This window comes from Vidua chalybeata, chromosome 5 (genome assembly GCF_026979565.1).
Source record: "Vidua chalybeata isolate OUT-0048 chromosome 5, bVidCha1 merged haplotype, whole genome shotgun sequence".
NCBI classification, from domain to species: Eukaryota; Metazoa; Chordata; class Aves; order Passeriformes; family Viduidae; genus Vidua; species Vidua chalybeata.
Genome location: NC_071534.1, coordinates 48,687,345 through 48,713,087, shown reverse-complemented (window position 1 = coordinate 48,713,087; position 25,743 = coordinate 48,687,345). Strand labels below are relative to the sequence as shown.

The window sequence follows — 25,743 nt, the reverse complement described above, 5'->3', positions numbered from 1 at the left end:
TTTCCACAGCCATGAAAATAAAACTTATTTGATAAGAAGAGCTACACATCTAAGTACTGTCTTGCCTCTGGAGTTGGTTCAAAAGCTCCAGGATTTATTCCTGACCCAAGAGAACTAGCTTAAATTTCCTGCAATATAACATTAGTGTAAATTCAGAATACCATCAGTCACATCTTTCTCCAGCTATGATGACACTAGAAGTTTGAATCTTACCACAGAATTGCTAAAAACACTTTGCTGACAATTAGACAGAAACTAATCCTATATTCCTAATGGATTCTTCTCTTCATTCAGTTCATGTTGAAAAATACCAGGAGAAATTTGCACCATATTTTTTAAGTTGACTTAAAAAATGAATACAGTCTCATTGATTTCACACTATGAAACGTGTTCCTTCCCTTTAAAAATACTTGATTTAGGATATTTACTACACAAGAGAACATTAAGAGGTTCTAAAAGTCTTTCCTAAATTGAGAGACCAGACAAAAAGCCGGCAAATTCTGATATATGAAAAACAGTCAAATGTCCTCAAAGAGCCAGATGTTCTTCAGTACTTTTTCCAGTGTTTTACACCATCCTTGGAAAAAGTCTTCTCTGCAAGCTGCAGGAACACCCCTTTCATGTTTCACTGCCCCCACAGGCATTCAGCACTGTACTTTACTCACCACTCTTCTTTCACTAGGAGCAAAGCTAGTAACTCCTTTTTCAAAGCAATTTTCTATTTTATGTATGTGCTGATCAAAAAAAAAATGGCAATTATTACTGTTAACTCCCTAAGGCTCTGCAAAGATAATTTGTAATGAAAAATGGAAGATTATTCACCTGTGAACAAGACACTTGCATAGGGCAATAATCCTTATTTATGGTACCACATAGCAGAAAATAACCCAGATAATTTGAGAAGATGGGTCTTCTGCTGCTGTGCACTAACCCCTAACTTTGATGAAGAAATGCTCATCTAAACAGTAGAAAAGTCACTGCAATTTAATTTAGCAGCAATTAGTTGTCAATAAGTGATACAAGAGCTTATGTCTTGATGCTTTATCCATTTTCACAAACAGTTTGAACAAACAGTATGAACATGACACCAAACACAGATTTTCTTACCTCAACTAAGAAGACAGTCACACACAAAATCAGAACAAAAATCAAGTTTTTGTGGATAGTAACATATCTGAAATAGGTATTCCATGTAGTAACAGTACCCATGCTTTCAGCGTCATCACTGAAGCACTCCTGTCAAAAAACAGCAATATAATAGTAAGAATGCTAATAATATCTCTGTATGAGAATTTCTGACACAAGAATGCTATCATTCTTTCTGCTAACTCACTGCAAGTAATTGAGCTGAAGCATTAAATTGGCTGATAATGGCTAGAGAGGAAGGTACTGACCAGTTGAGTCATCTTTAAAAATACAATCAAGAGATTATTTGAAATTTTCAGACAAGAATGAGAGAAGCTGAGATTTAGCCAACACTACCAGAATCAAAAACTATTATTCAATAGCTATTTTCTTTCAATAGAGAATTATTATTATTATTTTAGGGTAAATTTGTAAGCACTTTGAACTTTTTTTTCTGTTGAGCTCAAAAGAAAAACGGGCAGTGCTTCAGCAAATTATGAATTTAAATTTTCCTTGGATATCTGCTTCCACCTAGAAAACTCCCCCAGAAAATTTTCATATCCTGAGAAAATCAGCTGCCAGTTTTTAAAATGAAAGTAGTCCATCATGACCAATTGAAACTATTTGAAAACAGAAATTTTGGTCCATTTTTTTGGTATAAAACTCAACCTTCTTTTTTTTTCATCACATGCATAAAACCTGAGTAAAATCAAGCTTACTCCTCCATTCATTATCTGCATCAGAACACAAGAACTAAGCAGTCTGGCAAATTTGATCAAATGCCAGTTTTAAAAACTGTGCTAGTACTTCAAATCTATTTTATTTTTTCCATGAACCTTAATGTTTCAAAGGTGAATTCTACCTAAATGCTTTAAAACAATGTTTTTCCAAGTTACAGTTTCAAATTTTATTTTATCATAAGTAATCTGAAAGGTAAAGTGCAGGAGATGTAAATTTTGTTTTGAAATTCCCTACAGATAGCACTGAAAAATGAACAAAAAATAAGGCAAAATAAATTTTTGAGGATCTCAATGATTTCAAGATGATACTTGAGTTTAAAAATTTTCACAGGTATTCAAAAAACTTATTCCACAGAGAAATGCTGCATTAGGAAGGAAATAGTCCAGCAGAAAAACAGATGAGGAGTATATTACACTAAACCACCACCATAACCAAACCCAAGATGAATTCAAATCAACACACACCTTCAAATCCTCTTCACTGATTTCATCAGTTATATCCAAGACACTGTCTCGAGACACACGCCTGGTGTAGATATCTATCTCAGAAGACAGGTTTGTCTGAGGCACCATAGACATTTTCCGAAATGTTGTACTTCCCTTTTTGGAAAAATTTGGTCCGTAGTTCACAGAGGTGCTTGTCATCAGGTTCAGCACCGACTGCCTCCTGCGCCCTTGCAGCAGATGGTCAGCCTTGAGCATGCCAGTCCGCAGCAGAGCCACATCCCCCTGCTCTAAGTCAGGTGCCAGCGAGAGCCTCCTCTCTGGTGGGTCACTGTGGCCATCGTCTAGCCCATTGACCTGCATCCCGTTCTTCTGCACTACTGAGAACTTCCTATTTGCATTAAGGGGGTTAATAATTACCGAGTTCTTCCTTTTGTCACTAAAATCTGACTTTTGTTTGAAAGATTGCTTCTTTATTTCATTGCGTGATCCCATGCCTTCTCCTTCAATGGAAAATCGTCGGAGAGTCTCAGTAAGGATTGAATTTCTTCTCTCTGCACTGAACTCATCGAAAGAGTCAAATCCCATCAGCTCTGAGCTGAAGTCTGGCCGTTGACCCTGAAGTTCAGAAAATGTTCCATAGAAATAGCAGCTCCCTTCATGTAAGATTAATATTTTGTCAGCAATCTTTAAGTGTTCTAATTTTGATGTAACCAAGATCCTTGTTTTATTCGCCATCAACTTGCACACGCAGCTGTAAAAGATGGAAGTGTAAACATTTAGCCTTTTTTGTTCTCATGATTAAATGATGATTTTATCCCTTTCAATTTGCTTTTGCCTGCCCTGCTCCCAGTATGAACAGTCTTGGGTGCTCCCTCAAACTACAAAGGAGGTGGTAAAGCTGAGATGTGTAAAAGGTGAGTACTTTATTGCAGGAACCAAAAAAGAGGTAAAATTGAATCATGTTCAGGTCAACCCAAAAAGCACAGTTCATCATGAAGTATTTCTTTTCATCTTTTCATCAGGGTTACTCAAATCTGCTGATCCGAGACTTAAGAGTATTACTCCAATTTCAAAACTTCAAAATTACAGAGGCTGAAAAGATCATGGATGACAGTGTGTGTCCTTACTGTTTTCATCAAAAGGACAAGAAAAACGCCTCTGACTTGGGCCAACCTGTGCCAATCATCAGCAGGCAGTTTCAGGTGATTCAATGTTCATTGATTAGAAAAACAGGTCAAAATACAGCTTTTTGTAAAAAAATATGCTTACAAAGCAGGTAATTGTTTTAAAGTGAAAGTCTTTCTGATACAAAGACATGTCAGATATAAAGCTACACACACTGGGAGTATAAGATTACAGCACGCTCAATATATTGAGATGGAAGAGGGAGCAGTAATGCTCGCAGTGGCCCAGGCTTGTTCCCCACACAGTGCATTGTCCTACCACTAACAAAAAAATACTCAAAATATATACATAATACTAGAACATAATACTATGAGAAACCCTAAAAATGAACATCCCAACAAATAGGCATAACTTTGATCACATCAATATTTTTGTACTGCTATTAAAAACCCTTCATTTTACTTTGTGCTGCTTGGTGAGATTCTTAAATATAATCTATCAAAACATACAATACCTTTCAAATATCTCTTTTTCTGTAAAAATATCTAAATGTCCAAAAGGAGAATCCAGGAGATACAAATCAGCATCTTTGTACACTGCCCTGAACAGAAAAAAATGGAAATGACATTGACTTTTGCATCTCTTATAAATTTAAATAAATATAATTTAAGAAGAATGCCTCAAATCTTTTAATTGATAGACTTTCTACAGCACCAATATGGAGCTGGACTTTAACATGAAATGTGCTTATAAGACATCTTTTAATAAAGCCTTTTCTTGCTGCAGACCTCATTACAAACTAACTCAGTTTTCGATTAATTTCTGTGCAATGAAACAAAGCTGTCTGTGTAAAAAGAGATCTGTTTATGGCCTGAATCTGACAGTCCCCATCAATGTACAATGACCATTTCAATGGGAATTTAATGTCTACTGTAACATCTACTGGTGCCTGAGGGAATATTGCATTTATGTAAATAAACATGTGAAAAGACTTAGGTCTCAGCACTTAATTTCAAAGGTACTTAAAAAAAATGGTGAGCAAAACCAAGTGTATTAATGAGGCATGGTCCTGCAAACATCATTTGCAATGAGACTACAATTTTTGAGTTTTTAAAAAAAAAATTTCAATGGAAGTTCAAAAAGACCCCCTGCCTTCTTCCGGGAAAATGAAAATCATTATGCGATATCAATCAGAGTATAATTAATAAAGAAATCTGGCCATCTGCATTTATGTATTTTTTTAAGTATATTAATCAGTGTGAAAATATTTAACCACCAAGAGAAAAAGCCCTCAATATTAGATCATTATGTTAATAAAACTAGCAAATTTATTGAAAAATCCTCTAACACAATGTATTTCACTGACCATACATTATGATGTAGTGGCTGCACAGCAACAAAAATTCTCTGTGTGCTTCTATCAGCAAGACGTTTGCAGGGTTTTATTGCTATAATTTGTGTGTTGCACTTAGTAGCTACCAAGCTACTGGCTTTAGAGTACCAGGCCAGCAAGCTGACTCAAGTCCAGGACACGCACTGTGTTTTTCCCTTGGTCCTTTCTTTTCCCAGGTTGCAGGTGCAGGCAATGACAGTGCTCTGTAAGAAAGACAGGCTCATGCAATCTCCACCAGCTTCTCATAACGGCTGGTCGATGTCACTTCCGTCGCAGATTCTCATTTCACTTGACCTTGCACAGACTACACCAGGTAAGTTTATGCAGCCAGTCCAAGAACATAATGTCCAGTTTATCACCAGTTTATTACCTAGGTACAACCCAGGGCCGTAAACCTAAATTTACATCCCTTACTTCTCAGAGCGTCTGCAACCCACACCTCAATACCTGCACACCTTGTAGAACACTGAGCTTGGACTAGAGCCCAAACAAAGTCTAAGACAGTCACATGTAATTGTTTTAAAAGTTACTGTTCTACAGCTGACAATAAATACATAAGTTCTGTGATCCTCCAGGAAACAAGCTATGACCATCTGAAAAGTGGCAGACATGATTATCCATAGCATCTAGGAAACAGTCCGTGTAAATATTGCATTTTAAATTAAAATATAAGTGGGTTTTGTAGTTTTGGGGTTACATGCTTTGAAAGTTTTGCCTGATCTTCCCCTCCTCTTTCCTCTTACTGCATAAACCAGAACCATCCATATGCCTCTTCAGTCTCACAAACCCACACCGAAAGATTCTCTATTTTAATGATCCCATCTTTTAGCCTCACACAGACGTGCGCATCTTTCATGGGATGCCAGTGCAGATCACTATAATGTGATTTTACTTCTACGCAGTGTTTCTGGGCATGGGAATCAACACAATTTGCACTTGGCACAGAAATAAATGGGGCCATTTACACATCGGAGCTGTCATTACTGGATTTCTCACAGCTTTCTCATAGCTAAGTGATTCTGCTGAAACACATAGCTAATTTATAAGACAAACACCTATGTTATTGTTCCGTAGACCTTCAGAATTACTTACTAACATTGGAAGGTCAAACAGACAAGGCAGTTATTCATACGTACTAACTAGTCACTGCTTTCTATTTTTTCTTATGACAGAGAGAAGCCTAAAGTGTTAGCACAAAATGTTTTGGAACATGGCTGCTTTTTTTTTTCCTCCATTTAGCTGCAGACAGGCAGTATGTCATTGATTAATATATAAACCACTTTGAAGAAATGTCATAGCAAGGAAAGATCCTGGAATATTTATTTATATCTTTCTATGGGTTTCTTCAGTACATAAAAAGCTACACTTAAAGGTCTGAATTTCCAAAGACGTCTTGCATCAGAGAGGGAAAGATTCATCTTATGCTAAGCCATAGAATTTGTCTGACATCAAAGTTAAAATTCAGTAAATTAACATGCAGGTGTATCATAAACAAAATTGCATAGCAGAACTCAGATTTCTGATGGTAAAATCACGTTCCTGATATACCTGGAGGATATTTATTTAAGAGGAGGACACAGTCCATGTGTATTTAAATGCTTAGTCATAATACATTCCAGAAGAGCAAAATACTCACCTTGCCAGTGAGATCCGTGCTCGTTGACCTCCACTCAGAATGATTCCACCTTCACCCAGCAGTGTATAATCTTTGTCTGGGAACTTGGAAATATCCTGTTAAATTTTTTTTTTTTAAGAATCAGTATTTTCAATATCCAAGAAACTTAAGCTACAGACCTGATGGAAGCATAGCATACAATTGTCTACAGATAGGTCATACAGCAGTTGCAAAAAAAATGAAGTCCCACAGAGGTTTTTTTATTTCATTTGTTTATGTAATCAGAAATGGTGATAAGACAAAACATATCATTCTATTACAGAAAGCAATCATGAGCTGTGAGATCTTTAGAACAAATATTTGTCTGAATAGTTAATCTCCGTAAAAGCAAGGAATGTACTTTCATTCAATGCCAGTCCAAGACATTAACTGCTCAAGGGTTCTGTCAAGTAATGATAAATGCACTTGCTGCTGAAGTTAGGGAAAGCAAGAAGCAACCTTTGTTTCTGAGCTCCTCAAAACTCAGGGAATTATATACTTCAGGCATGTTCATTAAAAAAGGCTTGACAAGCATCCCTAGCCAGGAATGCTCATGGTTTGCAAAAGGTTTGGGAGCCAAATTCCACTGCTTGGGCTGTAAGTTATTTAGAACTAATGACTATGTTAAAAATGAATCTTTAGCCAGGAATAAAAGCAGAAAATACCATTTCACTCTCATGTGAAACACACAAAGGAGAAAAGGACACTCTTGTGTCCCACTGGCAGGGGTAGCCAGAAATTTTCTTGAGACGAGTATTTAGCACGGAAATTGATGATCCATGTAAACCATAGAAATTCATGGAAGTGGAGACAAGGAGAATGGCTCATGTGCCTCAAGGTTGTCTAATTTTTCTACTTTTAGAGTTGCTCTAACAAAAAAATTTTAATTCTGCCTTCAAGCCTTACCTGACCTACATCCGTAAGCAAATACAGTGATATCACTATCACTGTGGTGGATGTACTTTCAGCAGACTTTTCCCCAAAACACAGGCTGGATGAGCTTCCTGTGCCTCATGGCACCCAGCCTTCCAGGGGATACAATTTCAGGGCAGTTTGCCACGCAGTGAATGGGAATCCCTGACTGTGCCAGGAGCTCCCAGTGCCTGTGCTCACTGCCCAGCGGCACCATACTGCCTGTGCACACCTTCCCGCTCCCAAGGCAGGGATCCCCCGCAGCCAAGGAAGCTGACTAAGGCATCCAGTACCAGACAAAATCAGCTCCAGTGTTCTCATGCGCCACACATATTTTCCTTTCAGTGCAGCTTCTCAGGGAAAAAAAGAGTGGCATGCATTATCTCTCAGAACCTGAGATTCTGAGAGGGATCTTTAGGCTGTGATCTGGAAGGAGTATCCTGTTTTGGGGTCTCATCCTGCAGGCAGCCAAGAATCAGACAGGAACTCAGCTGTCTGCATGCTCTCTGCAGCACCCACAGAAATCCTATGGCTTCCACGGTGGAAGACACACGAAGCACTATCAGGGCAGTACTATCTGGGATTCCAAGTTGAGCTGCTCTCTGTAAGTTTGTATTTCATACAAAGACACATATAATCCAGTTTTGATGGCCTGTGCTGTGATTTTGATGGCTAATCACTCTGTTGGGCAGCCTATTGGCATTCCAGAACTTTGAGGTTTTGCAGAATAAGTAAATAAATAAATAAATAAATAAATAAAAATCCTTCCAAAAAATGTTTCCTTCTTCCTCCCCTGCAAATTGCCCTGACCTCAGGAACAGAGTGAACAATGCTGTTCAGACTTGGAACAGTGACAGATGAAGGGTCCAGCCACTCAAGAGCTAGAAATTGACTGCCCGGTCTGTCAGGAAATGGGAGATTCTCACAACTCTTTAATTTGATAACAGCATTTACTTCCTGACTTAGAGGATTCTGACCTTAAAAATCAAGATGCTCTTATGTATGGAAAGTCTACTGCAGGTGATTTTTAAATTATTCTCACATTAACTAGTTATTTCCCTCTCATAAATGGAGTCACACAAACCAATCCCTGGTATTAACAAATCAGCTCAAGTATTTGCAGAAAGAGGAGAAGTGTGAAAAACAGTGCCAGCAACAGTTTTAAAGAAAAATTTTCTCAATGTGACAAAATCACCTTCCTGTAAGTCATTAAGTATTTAGAGAGAAGATGTGAAATTCTGGCATAAAATATTTTTCAGCATTTCTTTGAGACAGCCTGGTCAGGTCACTTGTGGTCTCATTATGTATGAAGTCATGTTACTCATCTGTAAATTTGGCATTAACATAGGGGTTTGCATGATTATTTATCCAGATCTCTAAGCTGATTTAAGCTGTTTCCCATTTCTACCAGTACTGCAGCCTGTAATGATGCTGCTGCCCTTGCTGTTTCCTGATTCCACTCCTTCCCAAAACTCCCAGGTGGAGAACTGGGCCCAGCGTGTCTTCTCCTGCAAACAGGGTAAAATTCCAGCTCTACTGAAATTCATTCCAGGGCTCCCATTGCTTTAAAGGTTGTGGGATTTAATCAGATATATTTCTTTGCAGGTGTGTCAACATGGAATTTTAATCAGACTTTTAATGAGTTCCCCTTCTGCTCTCCTCTACCCTTCACCTCAAAATAATATATGGCATGGAACGGACAAAGAGCTTTTCAGGCTGTAATTATAATAATTAAAAAATGTTTAGTAATTTCTTTCAAAGGCAAAAACAAAGTAATGAAGTCCAATAGGCACACAATGCTATTTGTTGGAACACGCATGACCTATTGTAAAAAAGTACATAGGGCTGGTCCTAATACATCCTTGCTGTCATTTTATGCAGGAAGTGAAATCAAGCCAGGGACAAACCTAATGTAACGATGCTGAACGGCACAAGACTCAGCAGATTAATGAAATATGAACTAGCCACTGGATTTTCTTTAACATATCGATTTCTAAATGCTTAAATTGAGAAACAGGTTGGTAACTATTCATATATGAAAACCCCTACAGTTCCCACAGACATTGTTTACTTTAGTGGATGCTTCTAATATCAGGAGCTAAAAAGCTGCACACTCAAGGAGAAGGCACTCTTTTTAATAGCTATTTGCATTTTTTTTGCAGTGAAAATGCTATATTCATCTACCTCAGCAGCAAAGGGATGGCCCTCATAATAACGTTGGGCTTGGTAAGGAAGAATACAGCCAGGATAGCTTCAGGGTGAACAGGAAATATGATCTTGTTATTAAAAAAGGAAACCTCAGAATGGACGTCACACTCCAAGTCTTTTCTGTAGCGATTAATTGTTATCAGAATCATTTGATAAATCATTAGCATCATTGAAAACTATAAAGCATGACAGAAAACAGTCTCTAAGAACCAAGAGTTGCTTAATATGTCCAAGGTTACTCAAACTACTCAAACAGTTCTACTGATAGAACCTAAGTATTTTATTTATGTGACTTTTTCTTCCTTAAATTTGTCCTTAATTGTGTAGGGTTTGACCATCTCTCTTCTGCCTTCTGTCATAAAAGACAAAACAGTCATGAAACTGATGGAACACAGCAATAGTCTTGACTCTCTGCATTTCATCTTCATTCTGTTTCAGTTCTCTATTTACCTTCAGTTTTTATTATAGTCACCTCTACAGTAATCTTTATCCCCTTCCTTTTCTTCATTGCCATTAACATTCCCTATGCTTTTTTTTACAGTTCCCAGAAAATCTCCCTACTCTCATTGCTAATGAAGTACTTCCTTTTTCATCATCATCATCATCATCTTTTGAATTTTTAAAATTTTGAAATCAAGACTTGTGTTTCAGAATCATACCTAATACAGAATACTTCTATGAATTTTTAAAATATGAAGAATTTTCAATAATTTCTTGTATCTTGGCTTTTAGGTAACCAGACTGAACATACCTGAATACTCATTTTCCTGGGAATAAGCCAGAAAACCAGATTTATTTAAGTATTTCAAATTAATTTTTTTTTAAATTTTATTTTATTTAGGTAACTCTCTTCTCTCTCCCCATGATTTTGTAAGCCAAGGCTTTTGTTAGACTTTAGCTGAACCATTTATGAAGGATTCATGATCCAAAAGCATAAACTTTGTTTTTGCAACAGTTTGTGACCTCAAACAGTGTGTCAGGCTCACCCAAAACTCACACGAATGCTGGCAAGTCTTGTTTTCCCTATGGCAAAATTTCCGTGAAATAATTTTTGAAACGTGAAGTAGTTCAGTGCACTGCATGAGGGTAGGTTAAATGCAGGGTAAGAGAATTAAACATGATTTCAGAAAAGACACAGACGATAGGACAATATCCAAGGTAATCAGTCTAGAGCCCTGTACCTAAGACAGGGAAAGGGATGGGGAAACGTGTGTTGACTGAAACAGTTTTTAAACAAAATTATATCAAAAGAGAACATTGCAGGTGGGGTTCTGTTATACACATTTATGTGATCACTGATAAACTTCTTGAAGTCAGTGCATTTGGGAGTTTGTCTCAACTGAGATGTTCCCCCGCTATAAAGAAACTGTGCTAGCCTCTTAACTTCCAGTTCACCCAGAAAACTCACTGTCTGCAGCTTCACAGCTGATCTGCCAGTGGTTTTGGGTCACAGATAAGAATTTCAGTTAGAGTCTGTGTAGGCCAGTGGATCACACCAGTGTGGGATGGAAAAAACATAAACATAGCCAGCTTTGGGGGTCACATGCCTTAGGTGCAACAGTGGTAGTGGGAGGTTAATAACACCAAGGTTGTAGGTTCAATCCCCAGATGAGCTTAAGAGTTGGACTTGATGATCATTGTGGTCCCTTCCAGCTCAGGGTGTTCTGTGAATCTGTGACATATTATGTGGACTTTCTGCTTGAAAGTGGCATTTATACTCTTTTAGCTGTTTATATTAGGATGTGATAAACTTCACCTTGACATGCCAGTGGCTCTCCCCAGCTGGGAAGACAGGTTAAGTCACTTGTTCTCGCATAATTTACACCATAGACGTGTACCTGATTAGATAACCAAGCTACCATTTAATACCCTGTTGTAGAGAATTATGTACCACAAAGCACTCTGTTCCACAGTTGAACCCTTTATTGTTCCTCTCTTCCACACAATTTGTAATCTGTCCATTTCCTTTGCGAAAACGAGGCTCGAAATCACAGTATTTCACTCACTCACATAACTTCCCAACACCTACTGATTTAGTGATGTGCAGAAAAAATAAACAAAAAACCACCAAACCAGCCAGACAAAAACCAACCCAAAATCAGCACAGATAAAAGGATCTGGAGCAGTACATGGGATGCAAGGATGTGTTTCTGTTTTGGAGCATTCTTAACACTGCAGTGAACTTCTCCCCCCAGGGTGGATATCCTTTGCAAGGAGATGTTGAAGCTGGGCCTGGCCTATTGAGTGTCTCTTTCTATAGTTAATCTCTCCACAATCTAGTTATTAGATGAAAATTAATCTCCTGCACTCCCAGTAAACCCAGCTCAAAACCCTAGAGTATCTGACCACAAACTTCTTTAGTACTATTATATAATTTAATTTCACATGGAAACACTTCCTCTATTTGCATCCTATGTTAAACATTACATTCATGAGAAGCTGGTGTCTCTCAAATCAGAGCATGTGTTTACTTAGAGAGTGGTAATCTCTCAAAGGTAGTTTCCCATTATGTGTTATGGATTCTTAGGTAACTATTGAAGGATCACATGAATTAACTAGGTGGGAAAATATCTATCTTACATAACAAAAAGGTAAAACTAGAAGTTATGGAAGTATGGCTTCAAAACTCATAAACTACTGGACCCACTGAAATGTGATAGGATGCTTGTTTATTTTTAAACATGAATAACTATAACAGGCCTGCTTCTGTAGTCTTGACTGGAGGAATGCCTTCTCTTAGGATGAGTTTGTTCAATGTTAACAGCATTTAAACATGAAAATTCCTGTTTCAACTGTCCATAGGTTTTACCTGCTTAACTTTTCAAGTTAAGTTACTTAAGTTACTGCTTACTGTGATAAAATCAAACAAAAATCCCATACCCTGTATATAGCAGGCTATTAATGCTGATTTTTCAATCTAAATATCTGAAAATAAAGTCACATTCCTTTCCAATTTTTCATGACATGATTAAAAAGGATTTTGCAAACCCACATACCACCTACAAATTAAATCCTACAAATTTCAATTTATATTCATGTTATCCCTGCCATTACGTTAATACAACCTACAATTAATACAATCCTTAGGGAAGTCACATTTTTAGAATTGCTTCAAATTTAGTGGCAAGTTTCCACAGACATATAAACTCTGGAAATTCACATCTCTCAGTGGCTTTTACAATATACTTGGTCCTTAACTTGATGTGTTAGGCAAAAGTTCAGACTTCTTGCTACAATTTTTTATTATGAATGTGATGAAAGGTACTTGATAAAAAGGGTAAACCACTTTGTCAAAAGTGCTGCTGAGGCAGCACCAATTCATTTTATCTTACTTTTTGAGTACCATGAAACTTGCCAATGGGGACTGCCTTTAGAAAATGCGCTCAGAATCCATACAAATTGCATCTTGTCTTCTCTCTATTATAGCATGCCAATATAAGACTTCAGAGTTAACTGATTTGAGGTAACACCTGCAAACTCAAAAGTACTCTTATTAAAAGCATTCATTTCAGAAAAGCTTCTAAATAAAGGACAAATGGTAAGGACTATTGAACTGTGCTGGAATGGCTTAACCTAGGAGGTTAAAACCTTCACCTTATTTGCTTACTGGGACCTTAATTTTAGAGAGCACATTAAATTAGGCATGTATCCTACTTTCTTGCTTGCTAAAATAATCACTGTTTCTCAAGAAAAGGAAAAGAGAGCAAGAAGGTAGTGGAGAAGGAATGCATCTTGAAAACTTTTTACTGTGTTGTTTTGCAGAATGTGTTGTGCAATTTAAATGCACTGGCATTCCCTTGAGTTCAACATCACACAAAAATATGGGATATGTCTACACACAGCTTACATCTCATTGCAGTCAAATTCAGTATGTGCCAGGCTTTAGAAAGAATTTTTGCCAGTAAGGCTGTTTCTTTAGGCTATCAAGAACACTAATGAAACTCTTAATTACAGTCCCTTTATCTCAACTCCAAAGCACTCATTTTTGTTCTTTCACCTTTTACTGCTTTTCTCTTAACCTCTTCCCATTTACAAGCTGCAGTAATGAGAACAACATTGTAAAACATGATTTTACCTCTTCTGATGCCCTACTTACTCTCAAAAAATATAATCAGGAAATGCAACTGTAATCAAGTTCTTAATAATTTTGCACATATAAAACAGGCTACGCTACCATTAAAAATATACATAAAAAGGTAAGTTTAAAAAGTATCCTAGGCATACTTTCACTAATGCACAGAGATGCAGTTGAGAACCCTTCTCATGATTCTTCAGTATTATGTACCTGTACAGTGACATCCTGAAATTATGAGGAGCAGTGGTACTTAGATCTGACAAACTTCCCTCACTTAGCCTTTAACACGTGACTGTCCTTCATTATGGATCATTTCAACAGCTCAGATCTCATGCACTCAGACTGGGTTGCACTGTGGTGTCCCCTTGCCCTTGCTCTCTCCATGTGCCAGAGAACGCTATAGGGAAGAGCTCTGAGGACCAGGGACCATGAATGACACCTTTGACACTGTACTGCGGTCACTTGTGTCACCCAGTGGGACTACACTCCAAGGAGCACCGTTAAAACACATGCTTTCCACATGTGGACTCACAAAACCATATCCCCTTAGGAGAACTCCCTGCATCTGACTGCCCATCAGCCACACACCCGTGTCAGGGGCATTGGGTGGGACAACAGCCATGCTGTGCATGAGAAAAAAGGACACTTGAGAGACATGTACACACTAATTAAGCTTGTGACCTCAGGCACAGACTGACATCCTAGTGTGTTGTGCCCTACACAAACACACTTTGTCAAACTATCCTGGCATAGCATTTCTGAGGTATGCAGATCTCCAGTATATCATAACAATTTTCTTCTTAATCTTCATCTATCTTCTGTTTCACAGTACGTCATGAACAGGTATAATGGCACAGCTGGAGGGTAGGTGAATTGCATCAAGGCAAAAAAATTAAGAAGCTGAAGGGAGAAATCTCTTATGAGAGTTAAGGAAGTACAAATGAACTACTTGGACTAAAAAATGTCCCATTTCAGTGCTCTAAATTCCTATAAACTTATGTAAGCTCATAAAATAAATAAAATAAAATCCTTTTGTTGCTCATAGTTTCACTACTTTTCAGTAATATTTTTTGTGATTTGTCAAAATTACCCAGAGAAGAAATAATCTTTTTAACCTTCCTTTTGATGGTTCCATACACAAATAGAACAAAATGCAAAGCTGTGAGAACATATTTTAGAGCTACATAAAAAATTCTTCCCTTCCAGACAAACCTACCAAAGCAAACCTGTTGTTTAGATAATGGCTAACATAACCAGGTTTACCATTCTCTACAACTTTACAGAATCTAACATAACACACATTCTAACCTCTGAATAAAGATCTGATTTCCCATACAAGGAAAATTCTATTCTTGGTCACCTAAAAATATGGAAAGCTCTGGGAAGTATTTACTTGCACTTTCCATCTTTCATAGTTGCTTAGGGATAAATTTACCTTGCCTACTTAGCAACTCTAAAGAGACTTTAAGTGATACCTCCTTAGTAAATTAACTACATACGAGATCAAAAAAGTCAGGCAGGACAATGTAGTACTGAATTTTGTGAAAATTCGCATGCACCCCAAATTACATAAGTTACACTTCTGTAATATAATTTTCATATCTCTACAGAACTAAAACAAAGTGGAGAGCACCTTGTATCACCTGGCTTCAGCATCCTGTTCTGCAGCAGACAGGAACAGGCTGTGTGTGACAAGAACAGGCTTCCCCGTGTGTCTGGGAGCCTCAAACCCACGTAAATGGTATGACATGACCCACATCTGCAGTATTCCATTGGCACTAATAAAGAAGAAGGGGAAAAGACATCAAATTTACGAGTTGGACTAGATCTTCATTTTGCTTCCTTTGTAGGTTGATGGTGGAAATGCCAAAGTTAAACGGGCACTTCACAGGTATATTACTTCTTACCCTACTAATATATCTATTTGCCCACTGGGTCAAAAAAGATGTCTTTGTATTCCAAAAGCATTTTGGTGAGTATAGAGCTTGGAAATAAATGTGACTTAGCCATTGTTAAGAGCTCTATATTAACTGACTTGGAGCATATGCACAGCAATGAAATAAACTCTCTTGTGTCACCAATCCTTGGTTTCTGAGGGGTCCACATGAGAACTAGACTCAGCAGGCCTGTTTTCAGGTGGAATATATAGCTACCTATGAAGGCTGCAGAGAAGGGGGCAGAGTAAACTCAGGCAAAACTCCTCTGGTTTCTCCTTTCTGAAGAACGAGAACAAACACCCTCACATGAACTCCAATGCAAAGCACTAATATAATAAATCCCTAAAAGGTCACACTGGGGAATAAACAGGGAATTAATATTTGAAATTCATCCTTCAATCTGCCATAATGAGTCTTGTTTGGTAACTAATACATGAAAGCTAACAAGACAAGAAAGCATAATAATAGCAATAAGGTAATGCATTTGGCTTCCTTCCAGACTATTCTGCCTTCTCTTCAGGGCAGCCCAATTTATTCAGTCCAGGAGACAAAAAATGTGTACGTATCAAACCTGATCTCAAATAATAAGCCCTGCTAGGAGGTGAAGCATATCATTCTGCACAAAGCTGCACCAACACAGATCAAAGCTGGCTTGATTGAGCCTGCCTGGAGAAAAAAGGAGCTGCAGCCTGCTGAGACACTGAGCCATGACACGACCACTGAGACACTAAGCTGTCCCACCAGCACTGAGATACTGAGCCACCAGCAGCCACCTGCTGCTCTAGGAAGGGCCTGGCTTGGGAAGCCTCCTTGAGAGAGGGCAGGTTTGAACTGCTGAAGCCAGCTGTTTCTCGGAGCTTTGGCATTAACTATAACTTTCACAACCAGGTTTGAGGACAACTCCATAGACAACCTGACACAGAAGTTGCTAATTCTCCTGTCTTCAGGAGCTTCCCAAGAGATTTCCAGCAAACCAAACCAAAAATCCAAACATAATCTGCAATGGCCAGAAACATATAGGGAAATCTTTTCTTTGGGGTTTTTCACTTGGGTTGGGTTACAGGTCTTAAAAGTCCTAGATGACTAACCTCTTCTAGTTGGCAGGCTTTGATGACACTCCTGTATCTGTATTCATCATAGGATACACCAAAAATTATGTTCTCTTTTATAGTTCCAGGCATGATCCAGGAGACTTGAGGTGAAAAGGATATCCTTCCACTGTGCTTAATTTTACCCTGCGAAGGCTCCAATTCTCCCATTATCAACATCAGAAGAGAAGTCTGAAAAAACATTAACAATTAATTCATCAAAGATCTGTACAAAAAGAAATGTTGCACATAGTGAGAGTCACTCTGCTAAGTCACTTAAATAGCATATTTGTCTCATCAAGAGTGTCCCTGTAAGTACTGATTTAGTGCAAACTACAGTTAGTGGAGATTTTCTTGATATGTGTGATTCTGAAAGACCTCTAATATAAGAGAAACTTAATTTAATAAATGATAAAAATTGTGTAAGATATCTTGTAAAAAAGGCACACTGTTGCAAAAGTATGTCATTTTAATGAAGCTATCAATAATTTTACAAAAATTTATCTGTGAAACACAAACATAAGGTACTAGTACTTATAGAGAATTCTATTTGATTTTCAGATTATCAGTGACTATCTTTGTACAACATAATTCATGTTTATAATTTTGCTAGTGCTTATAAGTTTTTTATCTGTATTGCCTTAAAAATGCAATTTCTCTGTGTAAGTATATACAATTGTTCAGTATGATCTGAATTTTCCTCTGCAACTGTTAACTCATTTACGTGAATGCATGACCTAAGTATATTTACTATTTCCCTTCATAAAAGAATTGATTGCAATTTCAGTACTGATATGTTATAATTTCAAAGTTAATCAGTAGCTTGTAGTAACCTTGTCACACATCATTGGCTACTAGATCAAAGGATAGAATTGAGAAATACATGGAAAAATTTGTTACAGAGCCATTGCAGTGGTGTTCTTATCACTAATAAACAGTCAACAAAGTTGAGACGTAACAGCCAAAGATCTGAAAAATCTGTCTAAGTCACAGTTTCATGTTGTCAAGCCCAGAAATCCTTTTGTAAGTTATACAATATACTGGAGGAGTCTCATGAGATTCCTTCCCATATACCAGAATCTGACTTTTCCAAAATGCTGAGTAAGAAGTTCCCAATCCTGCAAAAGACAGCCTGCCTTTTGGTATGTTTTGTACACTGGATGTTAAACCACTGCATCTTGTGCCATATAACACAAATTAAAAACCAAAACAAAACCAAAACAAACCATATCTAATATTGAAGCAATATTAAACAGCTGATGTCAGGCATCACACCTGTTATAGATTAAATAGTTAATATAGATAAAATTGTGCAGTCTGTTTCACGGGCCTGACAATTCCTGGAATATACAGTAACAGCATCAAGCACCATGAAGGAATCCTTACATTAAGAATGTGTGAAGGAAGGGGTTTTTTGGGGGGTGGTGGGTGGGAGGTGAACCTTATTTTTTGACTTTTATAATATTAACTTGTTGAGTTAATATTATAAATATTAAATATTATAAATTATTAAATATTATAAATATTAACTTCTTGAGTTAATATTATAAGGATTTTGTTTTTATTGCCTTGGAAAGTGCAAATTTTTTATATGCATATACTCACATAGACTGTTCAGTGTAATCTGAATTTTCCTCAATTTCCTATGTAGCAGATTAAAGGAGATATACATACATCCTTCAGTATTCTCTAGTTCACATTTCTGCATTACAATTACCAGCGTTAGCAATAGCAATAGATAAACTGTTCTATTAATTCAAAAGTATCACACTAAAATTCACCTTAACACATCATCTTGAGGACAATATCATGTTCTGAGTCCCTTGCTCTCTCTTGTGGGGATCATTAATGAAAAATAAGAAGCCTTGATCATACTGAAATTGATGGGTCCTTTGTCATTGACTCGAAGAGACCAAAGATTTTACCCCATGCAAGTAAAAGAAATGATAATATTTTAATCTATACTTTTTTAAACAGGAGAAGCAAAATGAACGTTTGTTTTAACTTTCACATTTCCTCAAAAAATGCAGTGAAGATTAAAGACTCATCAAGACTCATCTAATTACTTGCTATTCAAAGAGAATAAGAGTATCACAGTTCAACTCATTTTATATTAATGATGTCAGTTGAATGTGTCATTTGCAAACTAAATGCATTGATAACATTTTGGGGTAGTAAAATGATGAATAATCTAAACTACAACTTTGCACCATTTTCAGCAGCATCTCCCCAGGCTTTCACATGGGTCTCAGGAAGCCCAGGTGAGGCACTATAGGAACCAGAGCTACATGATCAGGTACACCACTTGTCCTGGGCACACATACCTGGCTATATTCCTGTCAGCCTTGTCTGGTTACAAACCATCTTTCTGAACAAACCATGTTCAGTTTTTTCCTTAAAGTGTTGGCAAGGCAGGAAAAAAATGCTCTCTAGCATACTGAGCCATCTGTATATCTATTCTATATTCTTCATTTTTCTAAAGGCAAGGAGATTCTCACCTTAACTTTAGGTTTCAGTATGAATTACTCCTGTAAAATTTCCTTTTACTTCCAATGGGAAAACATTTTGTCATTAAATTGATATTTCCTTATAATTCTGTAACCTTCTATTACAAAAAATATCCAGCAAACTCTATCTCATAGTGACCACAGTATAAAACTTCAAGCAACTATTTCAGTGAAATTTGCAGATTATCCATACTTTTTCCTGCAGCCATCATTTCTGCAGCAAGCACAGGATAGCAAGAAGGCAGTAAAAATACAGGTAACAATACAGGTAACAACACAATATTATTCCTTATAGTTATTAGGACACTTGTTGAACCAGCAGAAACAGAAATACCTTGCCTGCTCCAGTAGATCCAGAAACAGCCAATAGCTGCCCCTTCTCAATCTTGAAATTTATATCCTGAAGAACAGGAGAGGCATGAAGGGGAAAATTATTGAAGAAGAGATTGCTGTCAGTGCTAGGAGCTTTGCTGTTGTTGTTTTCCTGGTTTGCTTTTACAAATAGCTCTCCAATTCCCTGCAACATACATGGATATATATTTGATGTACATAAAAAATAAATAAAACATGCATATACAGAGATGTATTTCATACTATGGATTTAGGAAAACATGTGAACTTACTTTTCTCATGTTACTTTTCCTATCAATAAAATACTAATGATATTATTGAATATAATTTTGTATGATATTAATGAATATATTTTGTATAATAATGTATTGGACTTGTGCCAAAATTTGTGGTCACAAAAAAAATCTGTTTATTATAGAACTGTTTTCCAATGTTTATACATGACATAGCCTGATCTTGTTTTCAGGCTGGCTTAAGTCAGTAATAACTACTTGTTACAGGCCTTAACACTTATTGAAAGATTTCTTCCCAAGTTTCTCAATGCGTATATTTTGATATCATACATTAATTACTTGCTAAGTATTCCTTACCTGCTGAAAGCTGAAGCTAGTTAAAATGAAAGTGTGTAGGCTGCTCTTTTTAGAGAGTGTCATGGCAAATATTAAATATATATATATAGATATACACTCTGTGTTTTAATATAGTTTGGGTAAAAGTACCAACCTCATCCCAAAAAGCTGTTACTTTGTCCAGCTCAACCCCAGTGGTTGTTAGATTATACTCCAGAGCTTTATATTCTTTTTTCAGCAAGAAATCCTAGAAACACCATGAAAGCAGATGGAACAGTAAGGGACAAGGTCATATTGCACAAAGCAGTCTGTATTTGCCTACACAGAGCACTAACATTTCTGGTGGCACTTTTGCATTACAGTGCTTTCAGCAAGAGGCATAAATATAAATTATACAACATTTTTGGTTACAGAAGGAAATGTTTTTGAAACTACCAGTTCTTTCATTGCTAGTGAAAACATAGCCATTAAGGTATTTGGTTCTGATTTAGAAAGAATATCGAAACTTGTCTCTTGTTTTGCTTTCAGGACTTGTATCTGGCAAGATCATCCCTCTGAGTTTAACCCTTTTCAAACAAAGCTTTGGTTTTGAAGTAAGATATAGAAGGTTTCACTCTGGTAAGCAGTGAAACAAAGTTAGTATCTCCCTTTTCCAAAAGTGCAAAAGTTTAAAAGAGTTGGAATGATCTCTCTACTAACAAAAAAAAAAAAAAAAAAAAAAAAAAAAAAAAAAAAAAAAAAAAGGCAGATAATGATCCTGGCAGCACTGATGCAGTGTAATTTCAAATGACACAAGTTAGCAACCCGGTGCTCATGTTGCCTTTTGGGATAGCATTAGGAAATAAGAGTAAGGCTATGAAAATGTAGGAAAGACATCCTCTCTATTCCATTATTTTATTAAGGTTATATAGTCTGTAGATATCATCTCCTTCAAATTCTACTTTTTTTAATTATGTGGAAGCAAATAGATCTACATGGGCAATACAATGGAAAACCTAAGCAGACTCATGGGGAAGTCTGTTCTATACAGTACACTTGCAAATTTTCCAAGCAGAAGAAGAAGGGTCCTGTTGGCATAACAATTAAGCAGCTGATTGAAAGGGCAGGAACTCAAAAACTGGAAGGGATGACACACATGGTTTATGAAAAAAAAAAAAAAAGAAATTATAACTACACTTTCATAATAAAGGAGTCATCTGTCATCCAGTGGAGCTCCTGGAGCAGTAATTGTCAGAGGGAGCACACTGATTCTGAAATATCATGGTCTAAAAAACATGTGAAAATACAATAACCCAGGGGATATACGTGGCCCAGTCAACTCTCTAAACTGTGATGGAAATTAAATCAGAGAGATGTGCGAGTGGCTTATTATTCTTATTTATATTTCTTGAGACTAGTAAAGGGCTTTGGAGTTCTGGGACTCTGTCCTGTCTGTCTATGGGGACTATACTGAACCTGCCACAAAGAGATGATTATTGATGGATTCTGGAGTACCCATTTGTTAATATCTCCAAAGACAAGCATTCAGTGAAGTGAGGACAATGTTGTGACCACTGGGATTGCCAGTTCTGTGACTGCGTCCAGGGCATTGGACACGCTCTTCCAGGAAAGAGGAGAGACAGGATACTTCCACTAATGCCTAGGGAATTTGAGAGCACAAGGAAAGCCTATAATGGAACCTAACACAGCAGCCTTCTGAATGTCAAATAGAAAGGTTTATGGCTAGATTCCTTGAATTTCCTGCCCAGTTGAAAATCATAAAAATACTGCACCTACTTCTTATTCTAGACTGAGGTTCAGACATCTGATTAAGATCTTTAGATTCTGTATTAGTTATTTTTATCACACTAAAAATAATAAAATCTATGTTCTACAAAAAAAAAACCACATCTATAAATATGCAATGAAAAAGGTCTAAGATTTCACCCCAAAATAGTGTAAGAATTCTCTTCCTAGGGAGTAATTTCAGAACAGCAGGTTAAAAATATAGAGTTAATGAGAATCCAGCCTGATTTTTTTCTGCAGATAAGCCTCTCATGCTGGTACATGAGCAATTGATCTCAGTAGGTAAGATGGGTAATAATTATTTGACTGGTACCTTAATTATGTTTTCTAGTCATAATGAATGAGATGCACATTTGCATAAAATGCATAGTCTCCTGCTGTTGTTGTCACTAATATCAAGAAAAACAGAAGATCTGTGACTTCAGCTCCTGGAAGCCATGCTATATAAAACATGTACTAATTTTGAACTTCCTTTTCTGAAGGAAAATCATCTCTTAAGAACCACAAGTCATGATTTTATTAAGCTTCTTGTTCTGCAATAGAATAACTAACTAAATGTCACTGTTAAAAAAAAAAAAAAAAAGCAGCAAGCAGGTAGCATGAGACTTGTGTGGTTATGCTGCCTGGGAAACAATATCAAGATTTATAATGACACTTCATGGTGTTTAGTCAAAGCAACATATATTCAAAAAGTCTGCATAAATGCTGTGTGCTTTTGCTGATCAGCTGACAAGATAACATGATATAAAGAATTAGCTTACGTACTTGGGAAGATTTTAGTCTATGTACTGTACCTGTATTTTGTTTATTGCTCCAATAGAGTCATACCAGGTCTGTACAGAGCCGGGAAACTGCCTGGTCACTGTCATTCGAAGAACAATGCAGAAGGAAATGGTGGTAAATATTTTTCGGAGAATAATTCCTTTAATCACAGCATACGGAAGCACAGCTAAGAACACCACAAAAAAGCCCGAGAAGAAGAAGGCTGAGCTGTTGAAATATCTCACATAAGCAGCTTTTCGGGTAAGCTTCAGTTCAGTTCTGTTAAAAAAAAAAAAAAAAAAAAAAATTAATGTATGATTTCACAGTTTACAACTTACAAATATTTTGGGTGGAACTGTTAGCATAACAATTAACTCAGAGGCTCATTCATCTTTCATCTTTTCTAGAATTGCAGCTAAAAAGTAAGACTCCAAACAATTTCCGGGCCTAAAAAATCATTAGAGTCAAATTTTGACATCAATGTTCGGAGGTGTCAGACAAAGTAACAATAATCTGTCATGATTTACATATTGAATAAGCCACAAGCCTCTACAATTCCTGGCACAACCAACCTCAAGCATCTAACAATTGTACATCTAATGTACATCTAATGTGATGTACTCCCAGAAGCAACATCCCATACTCATTTAGATACAAAACTCCTCTATAAAAAAGATATTTTGAAATGCCAGATTTCCTATATGTTACCATAAAAAAACCTTACAATAGACAATCTGATTATAAGGTCATCTTCTTTTGCATGGCAAGCTACTAATGGCTTCACCTGTGAATTAAGGTGCCCCTTAACCTCAGTTTGAAGAGGTGGAAGGCAGGGAGTCTGCTCTCCACCCTCCTTTCTCCATAGAAGCTCAGTCTACAGAGAAGCTTACTGACTCCTGTGCAGTCAGGAATGCAATCAGTGATTGATTACTCCTAGCTATTTCCACAAGGTCCATGCATCTTATAGCAAGCTATTAAAGATAAATAATCCAGGGGATATAAATAATTTTCTGAGTTGATAGCTCTAAACTCACAGTGCTGAAGATTTCTATTGACTGCTCTCATTTTGATCCTGTTCAGTTCACATCCCCCAGGTGCCCTGCAGCTCAGTTTTGCCTGGACAGAAGCACCTCTGCTGCAGTGACAGAGCAGTTGCTCTCCTGCAAGAGCAATTAACTGGTGCTAGAAATGGTACAAGACCCAAGATGCCCATTCACTGGGTGAGTGCTGACCACTGGAATACCATGCAGAAGTTTGTAGTCACATTGCTGGTGGAAATATCTGGTGTTGCAAGGCTGAGCACCACAACCTTTATGTATCTTCTCATATTGACCCAGTGTCTGAATTTCTTGTTAAGTCTGTATTTCACAAGAGAAGCCTGAATAAAGCACCCAGATGTGCAAGTCATTACCATGATAGAGCTACTGCATGGAAGAAAGGGCCTTGTGAGTCCCTCCAGAGCTTGTATGAAACTGCATGTGGCAGCACTGAATAGGGATAACAAAGATTTTGGGACTTGGTGCTCATCCATTCCCACATAAATGTCTGGCTAGAAGCTATCAAAAAGCCCCCCAGTTCTGAAGAGCACAGCCCTACTCCAAAGAGGGAGAATGAAAGCACTAACACCTTTTTCAGTAAGTTCCCAAGTACCAGCTAGAGACTGATGCACAAGCAAAAGTTTCCCAGAGGTGGTTCTGTCTGTGATACAGACTTGAAAGCTCTGTAGATAACACACTTATTTGGGACAGTTCTTGCTGATGCAATATGGGTTACTTGAAAAGAGATGTAAGGGACCCTATGAGCCTTGTGCATATACAGAATGTAGACCAGTGTATGCCTGGTTTTGGAGTGATGCTGCAGGAACCAGTACCAATACATAAGCTTGAGATCCTTTGCTTAACATAAAGATGTATCTCTGCTGGCAAAGTACAGACATTTCCAATCTTCACCTTCTCCAGTGCTATGCTATTGTTCAGAGGAACAGTTTGGTGGGGTGGTTTTTTTTACTTCTCTGAATAAGCCCATAAGAATGCAGGTATGTTTATTCAGGCACCTGTTATGAACAGTTATTTTCAGTGCAGACTTAAGAGAGCACAGAGTAGACAGCCCATATTGGTGTCTCTGAAGCTGATTAAACTGACTTTTATCAGAAAATACCAGCATGCAAAAAAAAATTTTTTTTTGATTACTGAGTTGCAACACACTGGCTAAAACACACACATGGCTTCAAGCACAAGGTCTTGTTTCCTAGCAGCTTAACAAGACAAATGACTGGGAGGTCCTGCAGAGCTGATTCCACAGGCTAAATTCTAGTGAAACTCTGATGTTCCTGGGTTGACTTGCTCTGGTGATGTCTTCACCGAGTGACCTGCTGGGTGACTTAAAAAAAATATGGAAGAATCATAGAATCATAAGATAGTTTGGGTTGGAAGGGACTTTAAAAATCATCTAGTTCCAATCCCCCTCCAGCCATAAGCAGGGACACCTTCCACTAGACCAGGGATGGGGCATCCACAGCTTTTCTTGGCAGCCTCTGACAGTGACTCAACACCCTCACAGGGAAGAACTGCTTCCTAATATCTAATCTAAATCTACCCTCTACCCTTCAGTTCAAAGCCATTCCCCCTTGTCCTATCACTATGTACCCTTGCAAAACATCCCTCTACTTATTACTTTTAGGCTCCCTTCAGGTACTGAAAGGCCACAATAAGGTTTACCTTATTGTGCCTTCTATTCTCCAGGCTGAATAATTCCAATTATCTCAGCCTTTCTTCATAGGAGAAGTACACCGATCTTGTAATATTGCTAGTATTCTTGTATTTTAAAAATCCATGCATCATACAATAAGAATTAACTCCAGAATTACAAAATTTACTATAAATTATTATAGAAAATATAGCTAATAAAATAACAGTCCAATTTCCAGGTTTTTGTGACCAGTTTGTGGACTACAATTTATTTAATTAATTTCTAGAGGATTTGCTAGCATGATGTGTTCTCAAATTTCCTAAAGGCAATACATGTGACTAGTGATATCACAGGAATACTAAACTAGTTCCATCCTC

At 37.3% G+C, this 25,743-nt stretch overlaps 1 protein-coding gene across 1 annotated transcript in view; it reads right to left on the bottom strand.

Moving 5' to 3' along the window:
* CFTR (CF transmembrane conductance regulator) overlaps positions 1–25,743 on the bottom strand; it is an 85,339-nt gene that overhangs the window by 35,368 nt on the left and 24,228 nt on the right. The window contains exons 8-15 of the mRNA XM_053943552.1: positions 22,711–22,957; positions 20,286–20,378; positions 19,546–19,728; positions 16,705–16,896; positions 6,467–6,561; positions 3,952–4,038; positions 2,331–3,063; positions 1,108–1,236 (exon numbers count right to left, since the gene is read on the bottom strand). Of these exons, the coding sequence (XP_053799527.1) occupies positions 1,108–1,236; positions 2,331–3,063; positions 3,952–4,038; positions 6,467–6,561; positions 16,705–16,896; positions 19,546–19,728; positions 20,286–20,378; positions 22,711–22,957 (1,759 nt within the window). The remainder of the gene's footprint in view (positions 1–1,107; positions 1,237–2,330; positions 3,064–3,951; positions 4,039–6,466; positions 6,562–16,704; positions 16,897–19,545; positions 19,729–20,285; positions 20,379–22,710; positions 22,958–25,743) is intronic.